The 20,029-nt window shown below is 46.6% G+C and overlaps 1 protein-coding gene across 1 annotated transcript in view; it reads left to right on the forward strand.

Annotated features, from left to right (window-relative positions):
- atp2a3 (ATPase sarcoplasmic/endoplasmic reticulum Ca2+ transporting 3) overlaps nt 1-20,029 on the forward strand; it is a 183,954-nt gene that overhangs the window by 160,830 nt on the left and 3,095 nt on the right. Inside the window, 6 exon segments of the mRNA XM_078225189.1 lie at nt 3,999-4,334; nt 6,992-7,212; nt 9,782-9,984; nt 12,392-12,477; nt 13,534-13,667; nt 18,931-19,048. Of these exon segments, the coding sequence (XP_078081315.1) occupies nt 3,999-4,334; nt 6,992-7,212; nt 9,782-9,984; nt 12,392-12,477; nt 13,534-13,667; nt 18,931-19,048 (1,098 nt within the window).

The following is a 20,029-nucleotide window of genomic DNA, read 5'->3' on the forward strand; positions in this document are numbered from 1 at the left end:
CCAGGTGTTGATCACAGAGTTGTTATGGTGCAGAAGGAGCCATTTGGCCCATTATGTCAGCAACTATCTAAACAAGCATGATGACTCAGTGCCTTTTCCCCATATTTTTACACATTGTTTCTATTCAAGTAATCACTTACAGAATTGCAGACTTGTTTGTTCAGGGTATCTTCACCACACACTGTTTTTCTGTTTGGGGAATATTTGGGGAGCGGGGGAGATGGAGAGTGGTGGAAGGATTCCTGAGTTGACTATCAGCCTGTTGAACAGCATTACAAACGCTCCTTCCGCAGCCAAGAATGGTGTCACTGTCTTTGACACCAGGGACATTCTTCTTACAGCTCTGCCTCAATCAGCCAGGAGGCATCCTCAGGCCCCTGGAGTGGAGCCTGAATCCACACCTTTCTGACAGGACACTGAGTCAAGTCTGACATCTGAAGGTGAAGGGACTTAATTCCTGAACAAAGCGGGTTTTCCACTGCCAATTGCTTTCAAATTAATGTCGGCCACACAATAAACATCCATCCTTTTCCCGCCTGCTTCAGTTATGTAGTCTAACACGGTAAGTGCTCATGCATAGAAGCCAGAATTTCCTGCTTTTCGTTTGGCTGGAAATCTCTTAAGTGTGTAATAACACAGTGAATTGCAGTTAAATATATACCCAAACCAAGCTGAGGAATTTGAGCCATTAAACCACTTCCCATTCACCCCCCACTGCGCAGAATTCCCAGTCCAAGCATAACATTTCAGTGCAAAGTCCTCTTCCAGGCATAAAATGTTCCATAATTTATCTTATTCCTAATACTCATCTCACTAAATATAGCCCAGTGATTTACAGCTGTAGAAAACAGAATTACGTGGCAGCTTTTATTTGGAGTGAGGCAAATCCAGATGCAAACTCTGTATGTGTCTTAAAAATAACTGGTGCTCGGATTCTGGGGGTTCAGGTCCCTGGTTTAATTCCTTTATCGAGGATCGCCTCGCAGCTTAGAGCTGTGAGCAAGCCGCGTTAGCCGTGGTAAAGTGGATAGCGCTCTCAGCTTTGTGTCTAAATTCTTGGCGTTTCAAGTCCTAGTCAAGAGCCCTGAACACAGTCTGGGAACCACTGTGGGAGTGCTGCACTGTTGGGGATGCTGTCTTTCAGAGGAGATAAACCAGGGCCCTGTCGACCTTCGCAGTAGATGTAAAAATAAATCCCAGGGCTATCGGATCAGGATAAGAGAAGATTCCCTCTCTTTATCTCTCAACCACAAACAGATTATAAGCTTAAGTTTATTTATTAATGTCACAAGTAGGCTTACATTAACACTGCAATGAAGTTACTGTGAAAATCCCCTCGTTGGCACACTCCGGTGCCTGTTCGGATACACTGAGGGAGAATTTAGCACGGCCAATGCACCTAACCTGCATGTTTTTTGGAATGTGGGAGGAAACCGGAGCGCCCGGAGGAAACCCACACAGACATGGGGAGAACATGAAAACTTCGCACAGACAGTGACCTAAGCCGGGAATTGAACCCGGGTCCCTGGCGCTGTGAGGCAGCAGTGCTAACCACTGTGCCACCGTCATTTATCCCATTGCCGTTTGTGGGAGCTTGCTGTCTGCAAATTGCTGCATTTCTTACATTACAGCAGTGACTTCATGTGAAAAGCTGTAAACTGCTTTGAGATATCCTGAGGCTTTGGTGAAGAGGTTTTTCTGAGTGAGACAATGTTGGTAACAGCTTTATGCTGTGATGTCGGGTTGGATGGAGGGCTATCCCACTTGTTAACGAGGGGATCATTCTTACAGCAATGGTGAGAGATGATCTGAGAATGCTGATGGATATTATTTTGTTTCTCTAAGTTACAGAAGTTTAGCAGCCAGAGTGACAGGCTCTATAAGGAGGCTAACATGGTGCCCAGCATCCTTTGATTAGGTTGAAGTTGGGATGATCCTCTTCTTCCTGTTCATAGTGACAATGAGGGGCCACAGAATGGCTACAGTGCAGAAAGAGGCCATTCAGCCCATCATGTCTGTACCGGCTCTCCAAACAAGCATCATGACTTAGTGCCATTCCCCTGCCTTTTCCCTGTAGCTCTGCACATTGTTTCTATTCGAATAACATCTAATTCCCTCTTAAATACCTCGGTTAAACCTACCTCCTCCACACTTCCAGGCAGCGCATTCTAGACCCCAACCAGTCGCTGTGTGAAAATGTTTTTTTCACATCACATTTGCTTCTTTTGCCAATAATTTTAAATCTGTGCTCTCATTCTTGATCCTTTTACGAGCAGGAACAGTTTCTCCCTATCTGCTCTGTCCAGATCTCTCATGATTTTGGGAACAGTCCCAATCTTTCCAATCTATCCTCATAACTGAAGTTTCTCATCCCTGGGACCATTCTTGTAAACCTCTTCTGCACTCTCTCCAATGCCTTCACATCCTTCCTAAAGTGTAGCACCCAGAACTGTACACAATATTCCAGCTGAGGTCTAACTCGTGTCTTGTGTAAGTTCAGCATAATCACCTTGCTCTTAGAAACATAGAAAAACTACAGCACAAAACAGGCCCTTCAGCCCCACAAGTTGTGCCGAACATATCCCTACCTTTTAGGCCTACCTATAACCCTCCATCCTATTAAGTCCCATGTACTCATCCAGGAGTCTCTTAAAAGACCCTATTGAGTTTGCCTCCACCACCACTGACGGCAGCCGATTCCACTCGCCCACCACCCTCTGTGTGAAAAACTTCCCCCTAACATTTCCCCTGTACCTACCCCCCAGCACCTTAAACCTGTGTCCTCTCATAGCAGCCATTTCCACCCTGGGAAAAAGCCTCTGAGAGTCCACCCGATCTATGCCTCTCAACATCTTATATACCTCTATTAGGTCTCCTCTCATCCTACGTCTCTCCAAGGAGAAAAGACCAAGCTCCCTCAGCCTATCCTCATAAGGCATGCCACTCAATCCAGGCAACATCCTTGTAAATCTCCTCTGCACCCTTTCAATCTTTTCCACATCCTTCCTGTAATGAGGCGACCTGAACTTGTATGCTATGCCCCTATTAGTAAAACCCAGAATACTGTATGCTTTATTAACTGCTCTCTCCAACTGTCCTATTGCCTTAGAAGATCTATGCACAAATACATGCAGCTCCCTCTGCTCCTGTACTCAGGTAGGAAAGTGGTAACATTTCTCTGTGTTTCCAAAATGAAAAATATAGATGCAATACCAGTAAGGAATGAAATAATTGCATTTAAAGTTGAAATTTAAAGTTTATTTTATTACTGTCACAAGCAAGCTTACATTAACACTGCAATGAAGTTACTGTGAAAATCCCCTAGTCGCCACACTCCAGCGCCTGTTCGGGTACACTGAGAGAGAATTTAGCACGGCCAATGCACTTAACCAGCACGTCTTTTGGACTGTGGGAGGAAACTGGAGCACCTGGAGGAAGCCCACGCAGACACGGGGAGAATGTGCAGACTCTGCACAGACAGTGAGCCAAGCCGGGAATTGAACCCAGGTCCCTGGCGCTGTGAGGCAGCAGTGCTAACCACTGTGCTACCGTTTATATAGCACCGTTGACATCATCAGGACATCCAGAGTTCTTAACAGCTAATTGATCACTTCTGAAGTGCCGCCACATTTGCTGGGCAAGCAATTTGTGCAAAGCAAGATCCCATGTGGATAGATGTTGCTGTAGGGATAAATATTGACGAAGGTAGCAGGGAGAACTCCCATGGTTCACTTCAAAGAGTGCCGTGGGATCATTTATATCCAGTGAAGAGAGCAGAACAAACCTCCATTTGATGTTTGATCTCTGATGGTGCAACACTCCCTCAACACTGCACAGGAGTGACAGTTTTGATTATGTGCTCAGGTTTCTGTTAATGTAGAGAAATTGGTATTTATATACTGTCGGTGAAAGGTCTGCCCTGAAAGTTTGGATGAGTATTGTCTCATCTGTCTGATATCTACCGTGGAAGCACTAATTCCTTTTCTTTCTCTCTTTAGACTGAGCTCACGTTTGTTGGCTGTGTTGGGATGTTGGACCCACCAAGAAAGGAAGTTGTTGACTCTATTCAGATGTGTGAGAAGGCAGGTATCCGTGTCATCATGATCACCGGCGATAACAAGGGCACCGCCATTGCCATTTGCCGGCGGATCGGAATCTTTGGTGAAAACGAGGATGTGTCTGAGAAAGCCTACACCGGCCGGGAATTTGATGATCTTTCGCCGGAGGATCAGCGCGAGGCCTGTCGCTCCACGCGCTGCTTTGCTCGTGTCGAACCATCGCACAAATCCAAGATCATAGAGTATCTCCAGTCCTTTGACGAGATCACGGCTATGGTGAGTTTGGGTTTTCTTGTTTAAATTTGCGCAGTGGCAGCATGGTTTGATGAATCAACATGTTTGCTACATCACGGGCTGGAAATATGTCATTTAATGTTGTCCTTGTGCATCTTCCAGCATCTCACTCAAGAGAAACATTGTCAAGGGTCACTGGCTAACCCCAATCTCTGCTTCCATTGCTTCTTGCCAAAGGATGTTACCCACACATCATTTTGTTGTCGAAGTGGCTTTTCTGATACAAAACATGGAGCCATTTCAGATGGAAATCCAGTGAAAATACTTGACTTTCTGAAAAGGAGATATTGACAGAGAATGGACAATACTGTGTAATCAAAGTTCCTGTGACACTCAATGTAAAAGGTTTTCCACCATCCATTGTGGTCATCTTGATTTATCTAGCCAGTTTAAGTCCTTCATATTTAATATTCAATGAATTGCATTTATAAGGTGTCCCAAATGTCACTTTGCAGAGTCAAAGGTAAATGGGCTGCACGGTGGCACAGTGGTTAGGGACCCGGGTTCAATTCCCAGCTTGGGTCCCTGTCTATGTGGAGTGTGCACATTCTCCCCGTGTCTCTGGGTGCTCCAGTTTCCTCCCACAGTCCAAAGATGTGCGGGTTAGATGGATTGGCCATGTTAAATTACCCCTAAGTGTCAGGAGGATTAGTGAGGGTAAATGCATGGGGTTATGGGGATAGGGCCTGGGTGGGATTGTGGTCGGTGCAGACCCGATGGGCCGAATGGCCTCCTTCTGTACTGTAGGGATTCTATGACAGCCGAGTGCAAGAAGGAGACGAGGCAGGTTTGGAAGGACTAACCAAAAGCTTGGTCAAACATTTAGGTTTTAGGGAGGAGAGAGAGCAGGCGAGGCAGGCAGATTTAACAGGCTGAGCTCCCACACAGCTGAAGGCATTTGCAGCCAGTGGTGGAGCTAATGGATTGGGGAGGTTATAGGCTGTGTCCAATGAGATAGTTCATAAGTCGAGCACTATAGGGATTCACTAGCTGTCAATGTAAACCTTAATACATTTGCTGGCCAGGAACCCATTTGGCATGATCTGGGTGAAAGAAAGGACTTGAGTTTCCCTAACCCCATTCACATGCTAGAGACGGCCAGAGCTGTTTCACAGACAGTGAAATACTTTTGAAGTGTAGACAATGGTGATCAGGGAAAGCGAGCAGGCAGCAATATCCCATTCACAGCAGAAATGTATGAACAGATAATGTTTTAGTGCAGTGGGCTGGGAGAATTGCGCGGGGGAGCGATGCGTGGGATTTGCACAAGTTCGCGCCCTGCTAGCATCTCCCAGCACCGGATTTTCAGCGCGGTCTGCTCCGAAATGCTATTTAAACGCTGTTAGCAGGCCCGGGACTGAATTCCCGGTGCATCTCCCACCTCGCCAAAGTGTTTCACTCAAGAGGACATTGCACTAGCTTCCCCTCTTTCGGGGAGCTAGCAGCCTGACCTCGCTGCAGTGAAGGGGGAGTTATCGGGGGCCCCCCCAAGAGGGTCAGGAGTTGGGAGGGGGGGGGGTGCTAAACCTAGCACTGTCCATGGAGGCAAAGTGCCCATGCCCAGGGGACACCTTTGCACTAACCATCGGGCATGGGGCATTGCCAATGGGGTGGGACCTAATTGGGAGCTGGGGCCTAGGGGGACAGTCGGTGGACTCAAGGGGGGGGTTCCTGGTGCCACTCTGCATTGGGATCGGTCAGCCAGTGATCAGGTCGGGAAGGGGGGGGCGGTGTCAGCCGGGTCGGGATGGGGGTGGGGGGGGGGCGGATGTGGTGGCGGAGTGTCAGCCAGGGTGGGGGGGTGTGTGGTGGCGGCGGAGTGTCAGCCAGGTTTGGCGGGGGGGGGGGGGGGGGGGGGGGGGGTGGTCAAGGCTGGCCCAGGAATGGTCGGGGGTGGGGGGGCGCTGCGATCGAGCCGAGGGAGGGTTGGGGAGGCAGCGCTGCGCGCATGTCTGCGGCTGACCAGTGATTGAGCTGGCCAGCAAATGGGAGGCTGACAGTTTGGGGCACTGCACATGTGCAGAGACCCACTGGTTTCAGCCTCCCGGGCGGGAATAGACCCCACCTCCTGATTTATGATGATATTCACACTGGGGGCCTCTGTAGGGCACAGAATGTAGGAGATTCTCGTGTGAAATCCCACTGAAAAAACCAGCGTGAATTACTCCAGTTTTCCTGCGAATTCAACGCTTCGAATATTTTTGGGAGAATTCCAGCCATGATGTGTTTTAGTGGTGATGTGAAGGATACGAGTTGAGCAGGAATTCGGGAGAACACTCCAGCTTTTCTTCAGATAGTATCTGGAGATCTTTTATGTCCACCTCAACAGGCAGGCAGTATCTCTGACTCCCTCAGTGTGTGAAATAAAAAAGAAAGTGTTGGAAGAACTCAGCAGTTCTGGTAGCATCTACGGAGAGAAAAACTGATGTAACATTTCTGGTCCAATATAAATTATTTGGAATGCTTCCCTCCGTGTCTTCCTGGAATCATATGTTGAGTCTTCAAGCGAGACTTAAACCCACAACTTTCTGACTCTCAAACTGAGTTGGCATTGAACACGGGGAAGCAGGTTTCGTGAAAATGAGTGACCTTCTGGGAGAAGTGTAAAGGTTCTGTTGTAATAGCCTTTCTCTCTATAGACCGGCGATGGTGTTAATGATGCTCCTGCTCTGAAGAAAGCTGAAATTGGGATTGCCATGGGCTCCGGCACTGCGGTAGCTAAGTCGGCGGCAGAGATGGTGTTGTCAGATGACAACTTTTCCACCATAGTCTCGGCGGTTGAGGAGGGCCGAGCCATCTATAACAACATGAAGCAGTTTATCCGTTACCTCATCTCCTCAAACGTGGGTGAAGTTGTCTGGTAAGAGCATTTTTCCATGGATCAATGGGCACATAATCTTCGACATGTTAGCTCACCAGCTTGGCATAATTCTGCTTATCATTCTCTTGCCTGATGTAGGTGAAGCCTGTTTCCTGGAGCTGCAGAGATATAAGGGTAGAAATGAATTTGACCCCAACCATTTTGAATCAGAATGAGGGTGGAGAGATTAGGATTAGGGGTGGGGTGTGCAGCAGAGTATAGCAATTTAGCAACGAGGTGGTCTGCACCCAATCTGCACAGACATTGGCTCCCCTAATAAAATCCTCAGCTTCGTTCTTCAATCACAGCTGAATGCCTGGACATAAGGCCCCTTGAGTATGTTGAAGCCTCTGACAGGAGCTTCTTCCAAAGTTCCTGATGCCCGGGATTGATGTTTGGTTGTCTGTTCACTCGGAACCTGAAACAAAGCTAAATTAACCTATTACCCCTAAACTTCCACCTTTAACTCCATAAACATGTCTCTAAAGCAAGAGGATGCCATGATTAATAATTCTGATTGGTTGTAATATGAGGAAGTACTGGCCCGCCTTCAACCCCACCCAACCACCCCAGTCATGTCCATCCAAGATGTGTGTTCCGTTAACTAATGTATACTTATACTCCCTGCAAAATATACTAAATTCCACCAAGAATTCCTGCCAGTGTGATTGGCAGGAAAAGAGCTTTGTAGCTACGGATAAGACCTGGTGATTGACATTTACCAACAGTTGATTGGCCATGCTAAGTTGCCCCTGAGTGCCCAACAATGTGCAAGTTAGATGATGAGTGGATACGGGGAGAGGGCAGATGGGAGGGCTTTGGTGGGATGCTCTTTCACAGAGTTGGTTCAGACTCGACGGGCCAAATGGCCTCTTTCTACACTCTAGGATTAAATGGTTAGTCCCCATCAAAGTCTGTCAAATGATAGCAAGGTGTGCTGCACCAACCCTGCCCTTCACATCGCGTATTGGCACGCTTGGTCAGGGCCACTGGCGAGATCGTATTGGTTGGCTGACAGACGGGCGGACAATCTAGGGAAACAGCAGCCCAAGATGCTTCAGTGCCGCCTCTGATGACTGGCACGAGGTCAGCTTTGGAGGGAGCTTGACAACAACTTGGGCAGGATTTTCTGGCCACGCTCACCCACCTTTGCATTTGGAGTACTGCGTCCAGTTCTGGTCGCCGCACTACCAGAAGGACGTGGAGGCATTGGAGAGAGTGCAGAGAAGGTTTACCAGGATGTTGCCTGGTATGGAGGGTCTTAGCTATGAGGAGAGATTGGGTAGACTGGGGTTGTTCTCCTTGGAAAGACGGAGAATGAGGGGAGATCTAATAGAGGTATACAAGATTATGAAGGGTATAGATAGGGTGAACAGTGGGAAGCTTTTTCCCAGGTCGGAGGTGACGATCACGAGGGGTCACGGGCTCAAGCTGAGAGGGGCGAAGTATAACTCAGACATCAGAGGGACGTTTTTTACACAGAGGGTGGTGGGGGCCTGGAATGCGCTGCCAAGTAGGGTGGTGGAGGCAGGCACGCTGACATCGTTTAAGACTTACCTGGATAGTCACATGAGCAGCCTGGGAATGGAGGGATACAAACGATTGGTCTAGTTGGACCAAGGAGCGGCACAGGCTTGGAGGGCCGAAGGCCTGTTTCCTGTGCTGTACTGTTCTTTGTTCTTTGTTCTTTGAAGGGGGGAGGTTTAACACAGATATCAGAAGGACATATTTCACACAGAGGGTCGTGGGGGCCTGGAATGTGTTGCCGGGCAAGGTGGTGGAGGCGGACACACTGTGAACGTTTAAGACTTATCTAGACAGCTATATGACCGGAGTGGGAATGGAGGGATACAAAAGAGTGGTCTAGTTTGGACCAGGGAGCGGCGCGGGCTAATTGTTCCTTGTTTCTCGTTTCAAGGCTTCATTCTATGATCATCTTGCTGGTGCCAGTACAGAGCGAGACTGCGGATAGTTGGGAACCTGTCTCGGGGGCAGGGAATTCATATGGTGTTCATGGAAGTGGAAATGACTAGGGTTGGGAAGCATTTTCCGATCAGGGCCATTGTGATCTCCTGGACTCGTTTCGATCGCCTCAGGGGGTCGGAGAGGAATTTCCCAGATTTTTTTTTTTCCCCATATTGGCCCTGGGGTTTTTCACTCTGGGTTTTCGCCTCTCCCTGGGGATCACATGGTCTGGAATAGGGGGGTGGGGGTGAGTTAATAGGTTGTAATGAACAAAGCATCGTAGCTGTGAGGGACAGCTCGGTGGATAGGATATTGGTATGTAGATAGGCTGGAAAATTGGGCGGGGATCCTGGATTCAGGATTCAATCCTGGACCGGGGAGCGGCGCGGGCTTGGAGGGCCGAAGGGCCTGTTCCTGTGCTGTATTGTTCTTTGTTCTTTGATCCGTATCCCACCTACTACGATTCCCATGGGGGGGGCGGGATGGGAAAATTCCACCTCTTGTCTGTGTAATGGTCTGACACTTTTACTGTTAATGTACTTTTACCTGAATTATTGTTCACCCCATTTTAAATTGTCGTCACTTTTGTCCCCTCTCCATTTAGTATTTTTCTCACAGCTATCCTGGGCTTGCCCGAGGCTCTGATTCCTGTCCAGCTGCTCTGGGTAAACCTGGTGACAGATGGGCTGCCTGCCACAGCACTGGGCTTCAATCCCCCTGACCTCGAGATCATGAACAAACCACCTCGCAATCCCAAAGAGTCGCTAATTAGTGGCTGGCTATTCTTCCGCTACATCGCTATTGGAGGTGAGGATCTTTGAAAGTTTCCATTGAAGTGTCAGACCAATATGATCACATTTGTCTTGACTTTGAGTTCAAATTAACTAAAGTTCTTAAGAGTTTCTCAGTTATGCTTATTAACTCCCCCTTTATTCCTTGATAAAATAGGAACATAGGAATTAGGAGCAGAAGTTGGCAATACAGCCCTTCGAGCCTGCTCCACCATTCAATCAGATCATGGCTGATCTCTCCCTGGTCTCAAATCCACCTCCTCACCTGTTTCCCCATATCCCTCTTTCCCTTTTTATTAGAAATATATCTTATCTGTCTCCCTCTTGAAACTATTCAATGATTCAGACTCTACTGTGCTATGGGGCAATGAATTCCACAATTTCACCACCCTTTGCGAGAAGTAGTTCCTCCTCTCAACTTATACCTGTGACCTCTAGATTGCCCCATAAGGGGGAACATTTGGTCTACATTTACTCTATAAATCCCTTTTAGTATTTTATATACCTCGATCAGATTCCCCCTCATCCTTCTAAACTCCAGCGAGTATAAACCCAAACTGTTCAATCTAATTTGACAAAGATCTCTTCTAGTATTTCCATAGCAATGTTAACTCAAAGTCGGTGGCACAGTGGTTGGCACTGCCGCCTCATAGTGCCAGTGACCCGGGTTCAATTCCCAGCTTGGGTCACTGTCCATGTGGAGTTTGCACATTCTCCCCGTGTCTGCATGGGTTTCCTCCGGGTGCTCTGGTTTCCTCCCACAGTCCGAAAGACGTGCTGGTTAGGTGGATTGGCCATGCTAAATTCTCCCTCAATGTACCCGAACAGGCGCCGAAGTGTGGCGACTAGGGGATTTTCACAGTAACTTCATTGCAGTGTTAATGTAAGCCGACTTGTGATACCAATAAATAAACTTTAAACTTGTAGCCCTAAGGACAAGAAGATGGGTAACCAATCTAACCTGTCAGCCTTTGCATTGGTTCAATTACTTGTCTGCTGGGAGGAAGTTGATGCTTGGCCAGAAACCTTGAAAAAAAACCCTCTCTCTCTCCATCGCTGGGAAGCAAACAGTTGGAGAGTGACTGCTGAAAACACCCTGGGCACCCATGTATATGGCTACACCAAGGCTCAGTTCAACAGGTGGAGGGAACAGCCTGTGGGTGTGGGCTGAGCTTGGGAATGGTGCCTCGCTGTCTGTGTTTGGGAAGAAGCGAAGGAGATTTAAATCTGCAGTGAGCTGGCATCGAACAGTGTGCCTAGCACCATTGCTCAACAGGAGAATCTCACCTTGTGTAACCCTCCGCCTCAGGGCTGTCCAAACATTTTGTCTTCATTGGTTTGCATAGGTGCTTACTAGGTAAGCATCCTCAGGCGATCCATGTACTAAGTTTGAATCCATGCCCCACTAGTTTGCACATGACCTGAGCTGCTTGGATTAACAGATCCCATCTCCTGACTGAGTGTCAATTTACCAATGAGGTAGTGTGAATAGGAAAGGCGCTTTGCAAATATCCGGCTCCATGAATGGTGATGTATTTTGATTGGAAGAATGAGGAGGGGCAATATAAAATAAAAGGTGCAACTTTAAAAGGGGTTGCAGAAATAGATAGAAATAAAAAAGAGAATTGATAAATAGAAGTTTTTCAATAATAACTTCCAAAGGAGGCGATGGCCTAGGGTTATTATCCCTGGACTATTAATCCAGAAACTCAGCTCAGGTTCTGGGGACCCGGGTTCCAATCATGCCACGGCAGATGGTGGAATTTGAATTCAATAAAAGAAAAAGTATCTGGAATTAAGAATCTACTGATGACCATGAAACCATTGTCAATTGTCAGAAAAACCCATCTGGTTCACTAATGTCCTTTACGATAGGAAATCTGCCGTCCTTACCTGGCCTGGCCTACATTCCAGAGCCACAGCAATGTGGTTGACTCTCAACTGTCCTCTGAAATGGCCTAGCAAGCCATTCAGTTCATGGGCAACTGGGGATGGGCAATAAATGCTGGTCCAGCCACCGACGCCCATGTCCCATGAATGAATAAAAAAAAAGAAAATTGTTTATATTCATGGAAAGGGAAAAATATAACAGGGTTATGGGGAAAGAGCAGAGGAGAGGATTAATTGGATAACTCTTTCAAAGGGCCAGCACACGACAGGCCGAATGGCTTCCTACCATCCTCTATGATGCTAATGTGAAGTTCCAACAGATGAACCCAGCATGTAGGAAACAGAATCAGCAACCCCCCACCCCATCCCCCAGGGTTCCTTTGGCCTACAGGTTATGGGTTGGACACTCTTTGTTGAAGGTACAGTTTAATGTTAACAGAAGAAGCAAAACGATCAATGCACATTCACGCGATCAGACCGATTTCTCATTCGCTGGTTTTGCTTACCTTCCCTCCATTGCTGGTCTTTTTCAGTGTATGTCGGCCTGGCAACGGTGGGGGCAGCGACCTGGTGGTTCATGTACGATGAAGATGGTCCACAAGTCACCTTCAACCAACTTGTAAGGAAGCTTCAATAAAACCCTTTATTTTGTCATTCTGTTGGCAAGTGGGATTAGGTGGGCAGGACAGGGCCTTTCATGCGTCGGTGCAGATTCAATGGGCTGAAGGGCCTCTTCTGCACTGTAGCATTCTGTGATTCTGAAAAGGAGGGAGAGAAAAAGTCTTCCAGTTTAGCAATAGACCACTTGAAGGCATACCTTATGATGGTTGCTCTTCTTACAGATGTTGAGGTTTCTTTCTTTAGTATGTTATTGGCTATCTGTTGGAAAGTCTGAACAATTGATTTTACTTTCATTTCTGTCTTGATCCAGCAATTGAGACTAACTGACTCCGACTGGGAGAAAAACATGCATTAGACGCTTCCTCCGAATCCTGCTCTGGTTGCTGCAGTCGCTGTGTTATGTTAAAGTACTTCATTGTTCAGACAATCCATGTTGCGACACAGTGCTGTGTGGGCACAAGTATTTCTTTTTCGAATGGAAATTGGAGCTAATTATGAACTCCCTTCACCTAACTGCTCCTTCAGCCTAGCTGTGGGATCTTTCTCATCTGTCTGAGATGGCAGATGGGGCCTCAATTTGACGACTCATTTGAAAGTCAGCATCTCTGACAGTGTATCATTCCATCAGTACTGCACTGAGGTGAGACAAGTTAAATATTGTACAGAAGCTTCTGGATTGGGGCTTGGCCCTCTGACTCAGAGGTGAGAGTACTACCCACTAAGCCAAGGCTGCCACCACCATCAACAGTGTAAGCTACAATAGGCATTCTCCCATGGCTGTGTTGGTTTCTGCCTACAGACCAAAGATGTGCGGGTTAGGTGGATTGGCTGTGCTAAATTGTCCCTTAGTGTCAGGGGGACTAGCTAGGGTAAATGCATGGAGTTATAGCGATAGGACCTGGGTGGGATTGTGGTCGATGCAGACTCAATGGGCCAAATGGCATCCTTCTGCACTGTAGGGATTCTATGACAATAAATGCTGATGTAGACATGTGTGATTATAATAATCCACTTGCTATTTATAAATCAGTTCATTTCACTCTCCCTCCCTCAGCGGCACTTCATGCAGTGTACTCCAGACCATGCGCTGTACGAAAACATTGAGTGTGACATCTTTGAATCTCGCTACCCTACGACCATGGCCCTATCTGTCCTGGTGACCATCGAAATGTGCAATGCACTAAACAGGTGAGTCTGACCCGGAGCCACCCCAAAGACCGTAACCCAGCTTCATTTTTCAAGTAAGTGTGGCAGGGCCTGTACCCACAGGTGCCATCCAGTGTGACTAACTCACACTATAGAGGGAAGCCTGTGCCAATTCTCACTGACTTTGCAAACTTCTGTGTTACTCCAGTTTGTGACAAAGTGGGAAAGACAAAATAAGGCCCAAGCTGCTTTGGGACAACCCCTGTTATAAAATATTATATTTTTATTCAGTTGTTGCATCTTTGATTCCGAACATTTAAGTTACATCTTACTCTGAAGATTTACTTTCCAAGTGATTAACATTACAGAATCCTCATTCAAGCTACAAAATTTATTATTCACAGATATTTTTTCCACCTATTTTGACATCTTAGAAATATTTGACATCAGGCAACAGTAACGGCCAAACACTGCAATGGTTTGTAAATACAGTGGAAGTTATCCATTCATGGGTTACTGTTACATCAGTCAGGTCTATGGTGAGTGCAGGGAGCTGCTCTCTCTGCTTGGGGTACAGTATACTGTGTGTCTGCAGTAAGCTGCCTAAAGGGGCCAGCACAATGGGCTCAGTGTTTGACAGTGAAGGATGTGTTTCCTGTGGATATCCCTCCACTCACACTTGTGCTCCCTTTACTCTTAGTAACTCCTCTGCACACACAGTCACTCAGCTCACACTCTGTACTCCCTCACCAATCTCAGTAACTCCTCTACACACACAGTCACTCAGCTCACACTCTGTACTCCCTCACCAATCTCAGTAACTCCTCTACACACATAGTAATCTCACACATAGAAATGTGCCTCCCTAAGTCAGTAAACCTCCCTGCTCATATTAGACCCCTACCCTCCCCACCTTCCCATTGCTATATACAATGCCCATTGCAACCCCATTCCCCATGCTCGATGACCCTGTCCCTCCATCCCCCCGTCCCTCCATCCCCCCGCCCCCCCCCCCCCCCCCCCCCCCCCAACCCCAACACTCACTGACCATCCCACCCACCCCACCCCCACGCCGGTTATACCCCGCCCCCGTTATGCTCGGTGGACACAACCCCCCACCCTCCCCTTGCCAAGTTCTGTGTCTTTAAACCACTCTTTGATCGTCTCCATAAATATTGAAGAGGACTGGTGATATAACATCCTTGTCAAACTCCTCTTCCAATTTCATGTGGTTCCAATTTCATGTGGTTCCAACTTCCCTTTGGCTACTCTCACTGTTGCTTTGTCTCACTTTGTCCCATGTACAGATTTCTTATGAGTCGTTGATCTCTCCAGTCAACTCCAATATGCACTGTCAACAGCTTAATCTAGTCAACCCAACTGAATGTATTTTCAAAATCATCAAAGTAAACATATAATTCCTGTCCACACTCTAAACTACATTCAATCATTAATCTTATTGCTGACTGTTCACCTTCTTCCTCCCTGAAATTCAAACTGGTCATCTCCAATGTACTTCAGTGCCTTCTCATCCATGCTCTTGGCCAATCCATCTAACCTACACACTTTTGGACACTAAGGGGCATTTAGCATGGCCAATCCACCTAATTGACATTATTGGACTGAGGGAGGAAACCGGAGCACGTGGAGAAAACCCACGCAGACACGGAGGGAATGTGCAAACTCCACACAGACAGTGACCCAAGGCTGGAATTGAACCTGGGTCCCTGGCACTGTGAGGCAGCAGTGCTAACCACTGTGCCACCATGCTGCCCACACCTGACGTTGTTTGTTAGGTAACAGTCAGCACACCCACGACGTAGGGACAATCAGACTAATTGTAGGAAAGTTAGAACATCGGCAATGCCCTTGACTTCTTTCTTTGGGTGATCATCATTATTTGCATGAAGTTCTCTGGCCCTTCTTCTACTAAGTGACTAAACAGAACGCATCCAGATCAGGAGGTTGATGAAATGTCTGATAGAAATGGAAACTAAAAGTGAAAACAGGAGTGTGGGAAGAGCTAGGTTATGGGAGATTAGGACAGCATTGTTGGAGAAGGAAGAGACGACAAGGAAGATGGTGTTGAATAACAAAATGAGCAAGGCCTTAAGCTGGTAGGTTTTTGCAGAAGAACAGGACTCCTGATAGCAAGTGCATCATTTGGACATCAGAAAAGAAAACGATACATGTGGAAAATTTCTGGCAATACAAGAAGATTTCAACTGGATTTTGTAATGGAAGACAAAGACACAGTAGGTCTTGTGATGCAGTGGGCAGTGTCCCTGCCTCTGGGTTTGAGTCCCACCCTAGGATTTGATGGCATTGGAAAGTATGTTCACACTGTGGCCAAATGGGTTGAGTGTCAACCTGCAAATCCTTCCAAATATGCCAGTGGCTAGCGGTGAGAGCAGGAGAGACTCCTAGTCAGTTAAGCTTGATGTGGAGTTATGCCCCTCAAGCTATAAGCCCCCTGGCAACAGGCTAACAATCTGTTCCCAGAATTACTAGCTATGGAAACAGTTGAAAGTCTGTCTTAATGCACCACTAGGTACGGGACAGGAAAGATACAGGAATATGTTGAAGGCTTAGCCAGGAGAGACACTGACTCAGGTCATAATCTTGTGGCAATGAACAGAGTATCTCGGTTGAAAAAGATCCAAGGTGGAATACACCAAAAATGGCGGAATCTAGAGAAGATAAAAGAAGTAAATGAAAAATTGTTAAAGAGGGAACACAAAGCAAGGAATCCAGCAACGCGAATGAGCAATGGAAACAGATGAAAGAATAAGGAAGTGGGAAAAAGTAGCACAGGGATTTTCAGAGGAAAATGATGAAGAAACCATGGATTATAACTTCACTGTTGTAAAAGATGGAAGAAAGGAAAAAATGGAAGAATGTCAATAATGAAGAAGACAAACTTAAATGCAAACATTTGAATAACAAGTTAAGAGAAACAACAAATGCTTAAGGACAATGGTTAAAAGAGCAGTGTGATATCGTCGATCAACTGGGAAGCGTAGATCTTATGTATGCAACAGCGAAGGAGATTAGTGGCACTCAACAGAGGGCTGAAAGCAACAGCAGTCAAGAGCAAAGAAGCTGTTTTAGAACATAGAACATAGAACAGTACAGCACAGAAACAGGCCCTTCGGCCCACGATGTTGTGCCGCGCTTTATCTGAAACCAAGAGATTTGTTTTATTAACAAATCCTGATTAAAATAGGGAAAGGGTGGAGGGAGCACTGTCGGCAAAAAATGAAAAGCCTGCAGTGATTGAGCTTGAAGAAGAAAGCAAAGATGACACTGATTTCATTGGAGCCGAAATTCTAGATAGTGAGATAAAAGCAGCAAGAAATTAGATAAAAACTGACAAAGCAGCTGGTTAAATGAAATACCATCGGAGTTGATTAAAAACATGGGAGATGCAGAACATCAATATTTACAAAGCATTGCAAATATATCAAACATAATATAGTGCCTTCAAATCAAATCACCCAGAGGCTGTATTCGTTTGTTTGCATTATAGTGAGTTACATTTGGAACCATTATTTGATTTAGACTCAGGAGTACAAATGCCAGAGACCCAAATCTGGCCCATCATAGACCCTCCTAACCCAGGTTGTCACAGACAGACCCTCACTAACCCAGCCCTTCATAAACCCTCACCACCCCAACCCTTCATAGACCCTCCTAACCCAGGCTGTCACAGACCCTCACTAACCCAGCCCTTCATAAACCCTCATTAACCCAACCCTTCATAAACCCTCACTAATCCAGCCCTTCACAGACCCTCACTAATCCAGCCCTTCATAGATCCTCACTAACCCAACCCTTCATAGACCCTCACTAACCCAACCCTTCATAAACCCTCACTAACCCTACCCTTCATAGACCCTCACTAACCCAACCCTTCATAAACCCTCACTAACCCAACCCTTCATAGACCCTCCTAACCCAGGCTGTCACAGACCCTCACTAACCCAACCCTTCATAAACCCTCACTAACCCAACCCTTCATAAACCCTCACTAACCCAACCCTTCATAAACCCTCACTAACCCAACCCTTCATAAACCCTCACTAACCCAACCCTTCATAGACCCTCACTAACCCAACCCTTCATAAACCCTCTCTAACCCAACCCTTCATAGACCCTCACTAACCCAACCCTTCATAGACCCTCACTAACCCAACCCTTCATAGACCCTCACTAACCCAGCCCTTCACAGACCCTCACTAACCCAGCCCTTCATAGACCCTCACTAACCCAGCCCTTCATAGACCCTCACTAACCCAACCCTTGCCAACATGTTGTGAACATTAAACGAATAGAATAAAGATGAAGTTCTAGATATTCCTCTAACTTGCATGTGTTTATCATTTTCCTGTATTCATTAAAGAACAAACAAAGAACAATACAGCACAGGAACAGGCCCTTCGGCCCTCCAAGCCCGCGCCGCTCCCTGGTCCAAACTAGACCATTCTTTTGTATCCCTCCATTCCCACTCCGTTCATATGGCTATCTAGATAAGTCTTAACCGTTCCCAGTGTGTCCGCCTCCACCACCTTGCCTGGCAGCGCATTCCAGGCCCCCACCACCCTCTGTGTAAAATACGTCCGTCTGATATCTGTGTTAAACCTGTCCCCCCTTCACCTTGAACCTATGACCCCCTCGTGAACGTCACCACCGACCTGGGGAAAAGCTTCCCACCGTTCACCCTATCTATGCCTTTCATAATTTTATACACCTCTATTAAGTCTCCCCTCATCCTCCGTCTTTCCAGGGAGAACAACCCCAGTTTACCCAATCTCTCCTCATAACTAAGCCCCTCCATACCAGGTAACATTCTGGTAAACCTCCTCTGTACTCTCTCCAAAGCCTCCACGTCCTTCTGGTCGTGTGGCGACCAGAACTGGACGCAGTATTCCAGATGCGGCCGAACCATTAGTCACCTTGTGGGGCCTGAATGGGAGTAAATGTATGCTAGGCTGCTGAATTGGATAATTAAATGACCACACAGAGTTTCCCAATGTTTCTGTAACAATAGGTTGTATTGATAATAGCATCTTTAACATAAATCAAATGTCCCAAAGGCATTATGTAAAACTAAGTGGCCAAATCTAATGGTTGTCTGATGAAGATGCTAGCCGAGAATTCAACGGTAAATTATCAAGGCAACACATGGGATGAATTCACACGATAGTGTCAATCTATCCATCGCTTGTTTCAAAATTGAAACCTTTCATTTTGTTCTCCTATGCTTTTTAAGCTTTTCCAACATCTCATCTTTTTTTATCTGCAGCCTGTCTGAAAACCAGTCGTTGTTGAGAATGCCTCCATGGGTGAATATCTGGCTCCTGGGGACTATCTGCATTTCCATGTCACTGCATTTCCTCATTCTCTATGTGGAGCCATTGCCTGTGAGTATGAATATGGAATTGGGTGTGAGGCATTAACAGAGGAGATAGAGAAGCTTAAACTATTCCAATTGACTGAGACCAGAGCCATGTTGTGTTCTATTTCTGCCAACCCAAACTCAGTAGTCCCATCTAGTACTGGATGTGTGTCACTGCAGGTGTGACAGTGTGTCACGGAAAGGTGATGCCCAAATGAGGGATGTACCACATCCATTGCAATGTCACTCCTTAACTCATCTCCCATGAATCTGTGCAGGGAAACCAAGACATAATGTGGAGCGGTCCAGTGGCACAGTGATTAGCACTGCTGCCTCACAGTGCCAGGGACCCAGGTTCAACTCCGGCCTTGGGTGACTGTCTGTGTGGAGTTTGCATGTTCTCTGCGTGTCTGCATGGGTTTCCTCCGGGAGCTCCGGTTTCCTCCCACATTCCAAAGGTGTGTGGGTTAAGTTGATTGGCCATGCTAAATTGACCATTAGTGTCAGGGAGATTAGCAGGGTAAATACATGGGGTTATGGGGAATCCCCGGGTAGGATTGTTGTCAGTGCAGACTCCATGGGCTGAATGGCCTTTTTTGGGACCCTATGAAGTCAGGGTTGGAAATCGGGGATTTTTGCTCCAGTGTGCACAGACTTGATTCCGAATCATTCTAAAGTTGTGCATTCAATCTTTAATTTTATATTCCCATTGTAAATTCTTGTGTCTGCAGTTACAATGGAAATTGCCAGTGTAAACTGGTCACATTAAATGCTCCTGCCAGTGAAAGCGCTGTACCATCTTCACTAGGGAGAGCTGAAGTTCATTCTCATGATGAGTTTGGACATGGCAATTTACACTGGAAACAGTTGATGGGAATTAGATATAGAATTAAGATCTTTAATATCAATGCCGTACAATAGAAATCATCGAGAGCTACAGGTGTTGCTACGCTGACACTGTTTTCGCCACGTGCGCTGTTTTTCATAGAAAACACTTAAATAAAAT

The sequence above is a fragment of the Mustelus asterias genome, chromosome 12 (assembly GCF_964213995.1).
Source record: "Mustelus asterias chromosome 12, sMusAst1.hap1.1, whole genome shotgun sequence".
NCBI classification, from domain to species: Eukaryota; Metazoa; Chordata; class Chondrichthyes; order Carcharhiniformes; family Triakidae; genus Mustelus; species Mustelus asterias.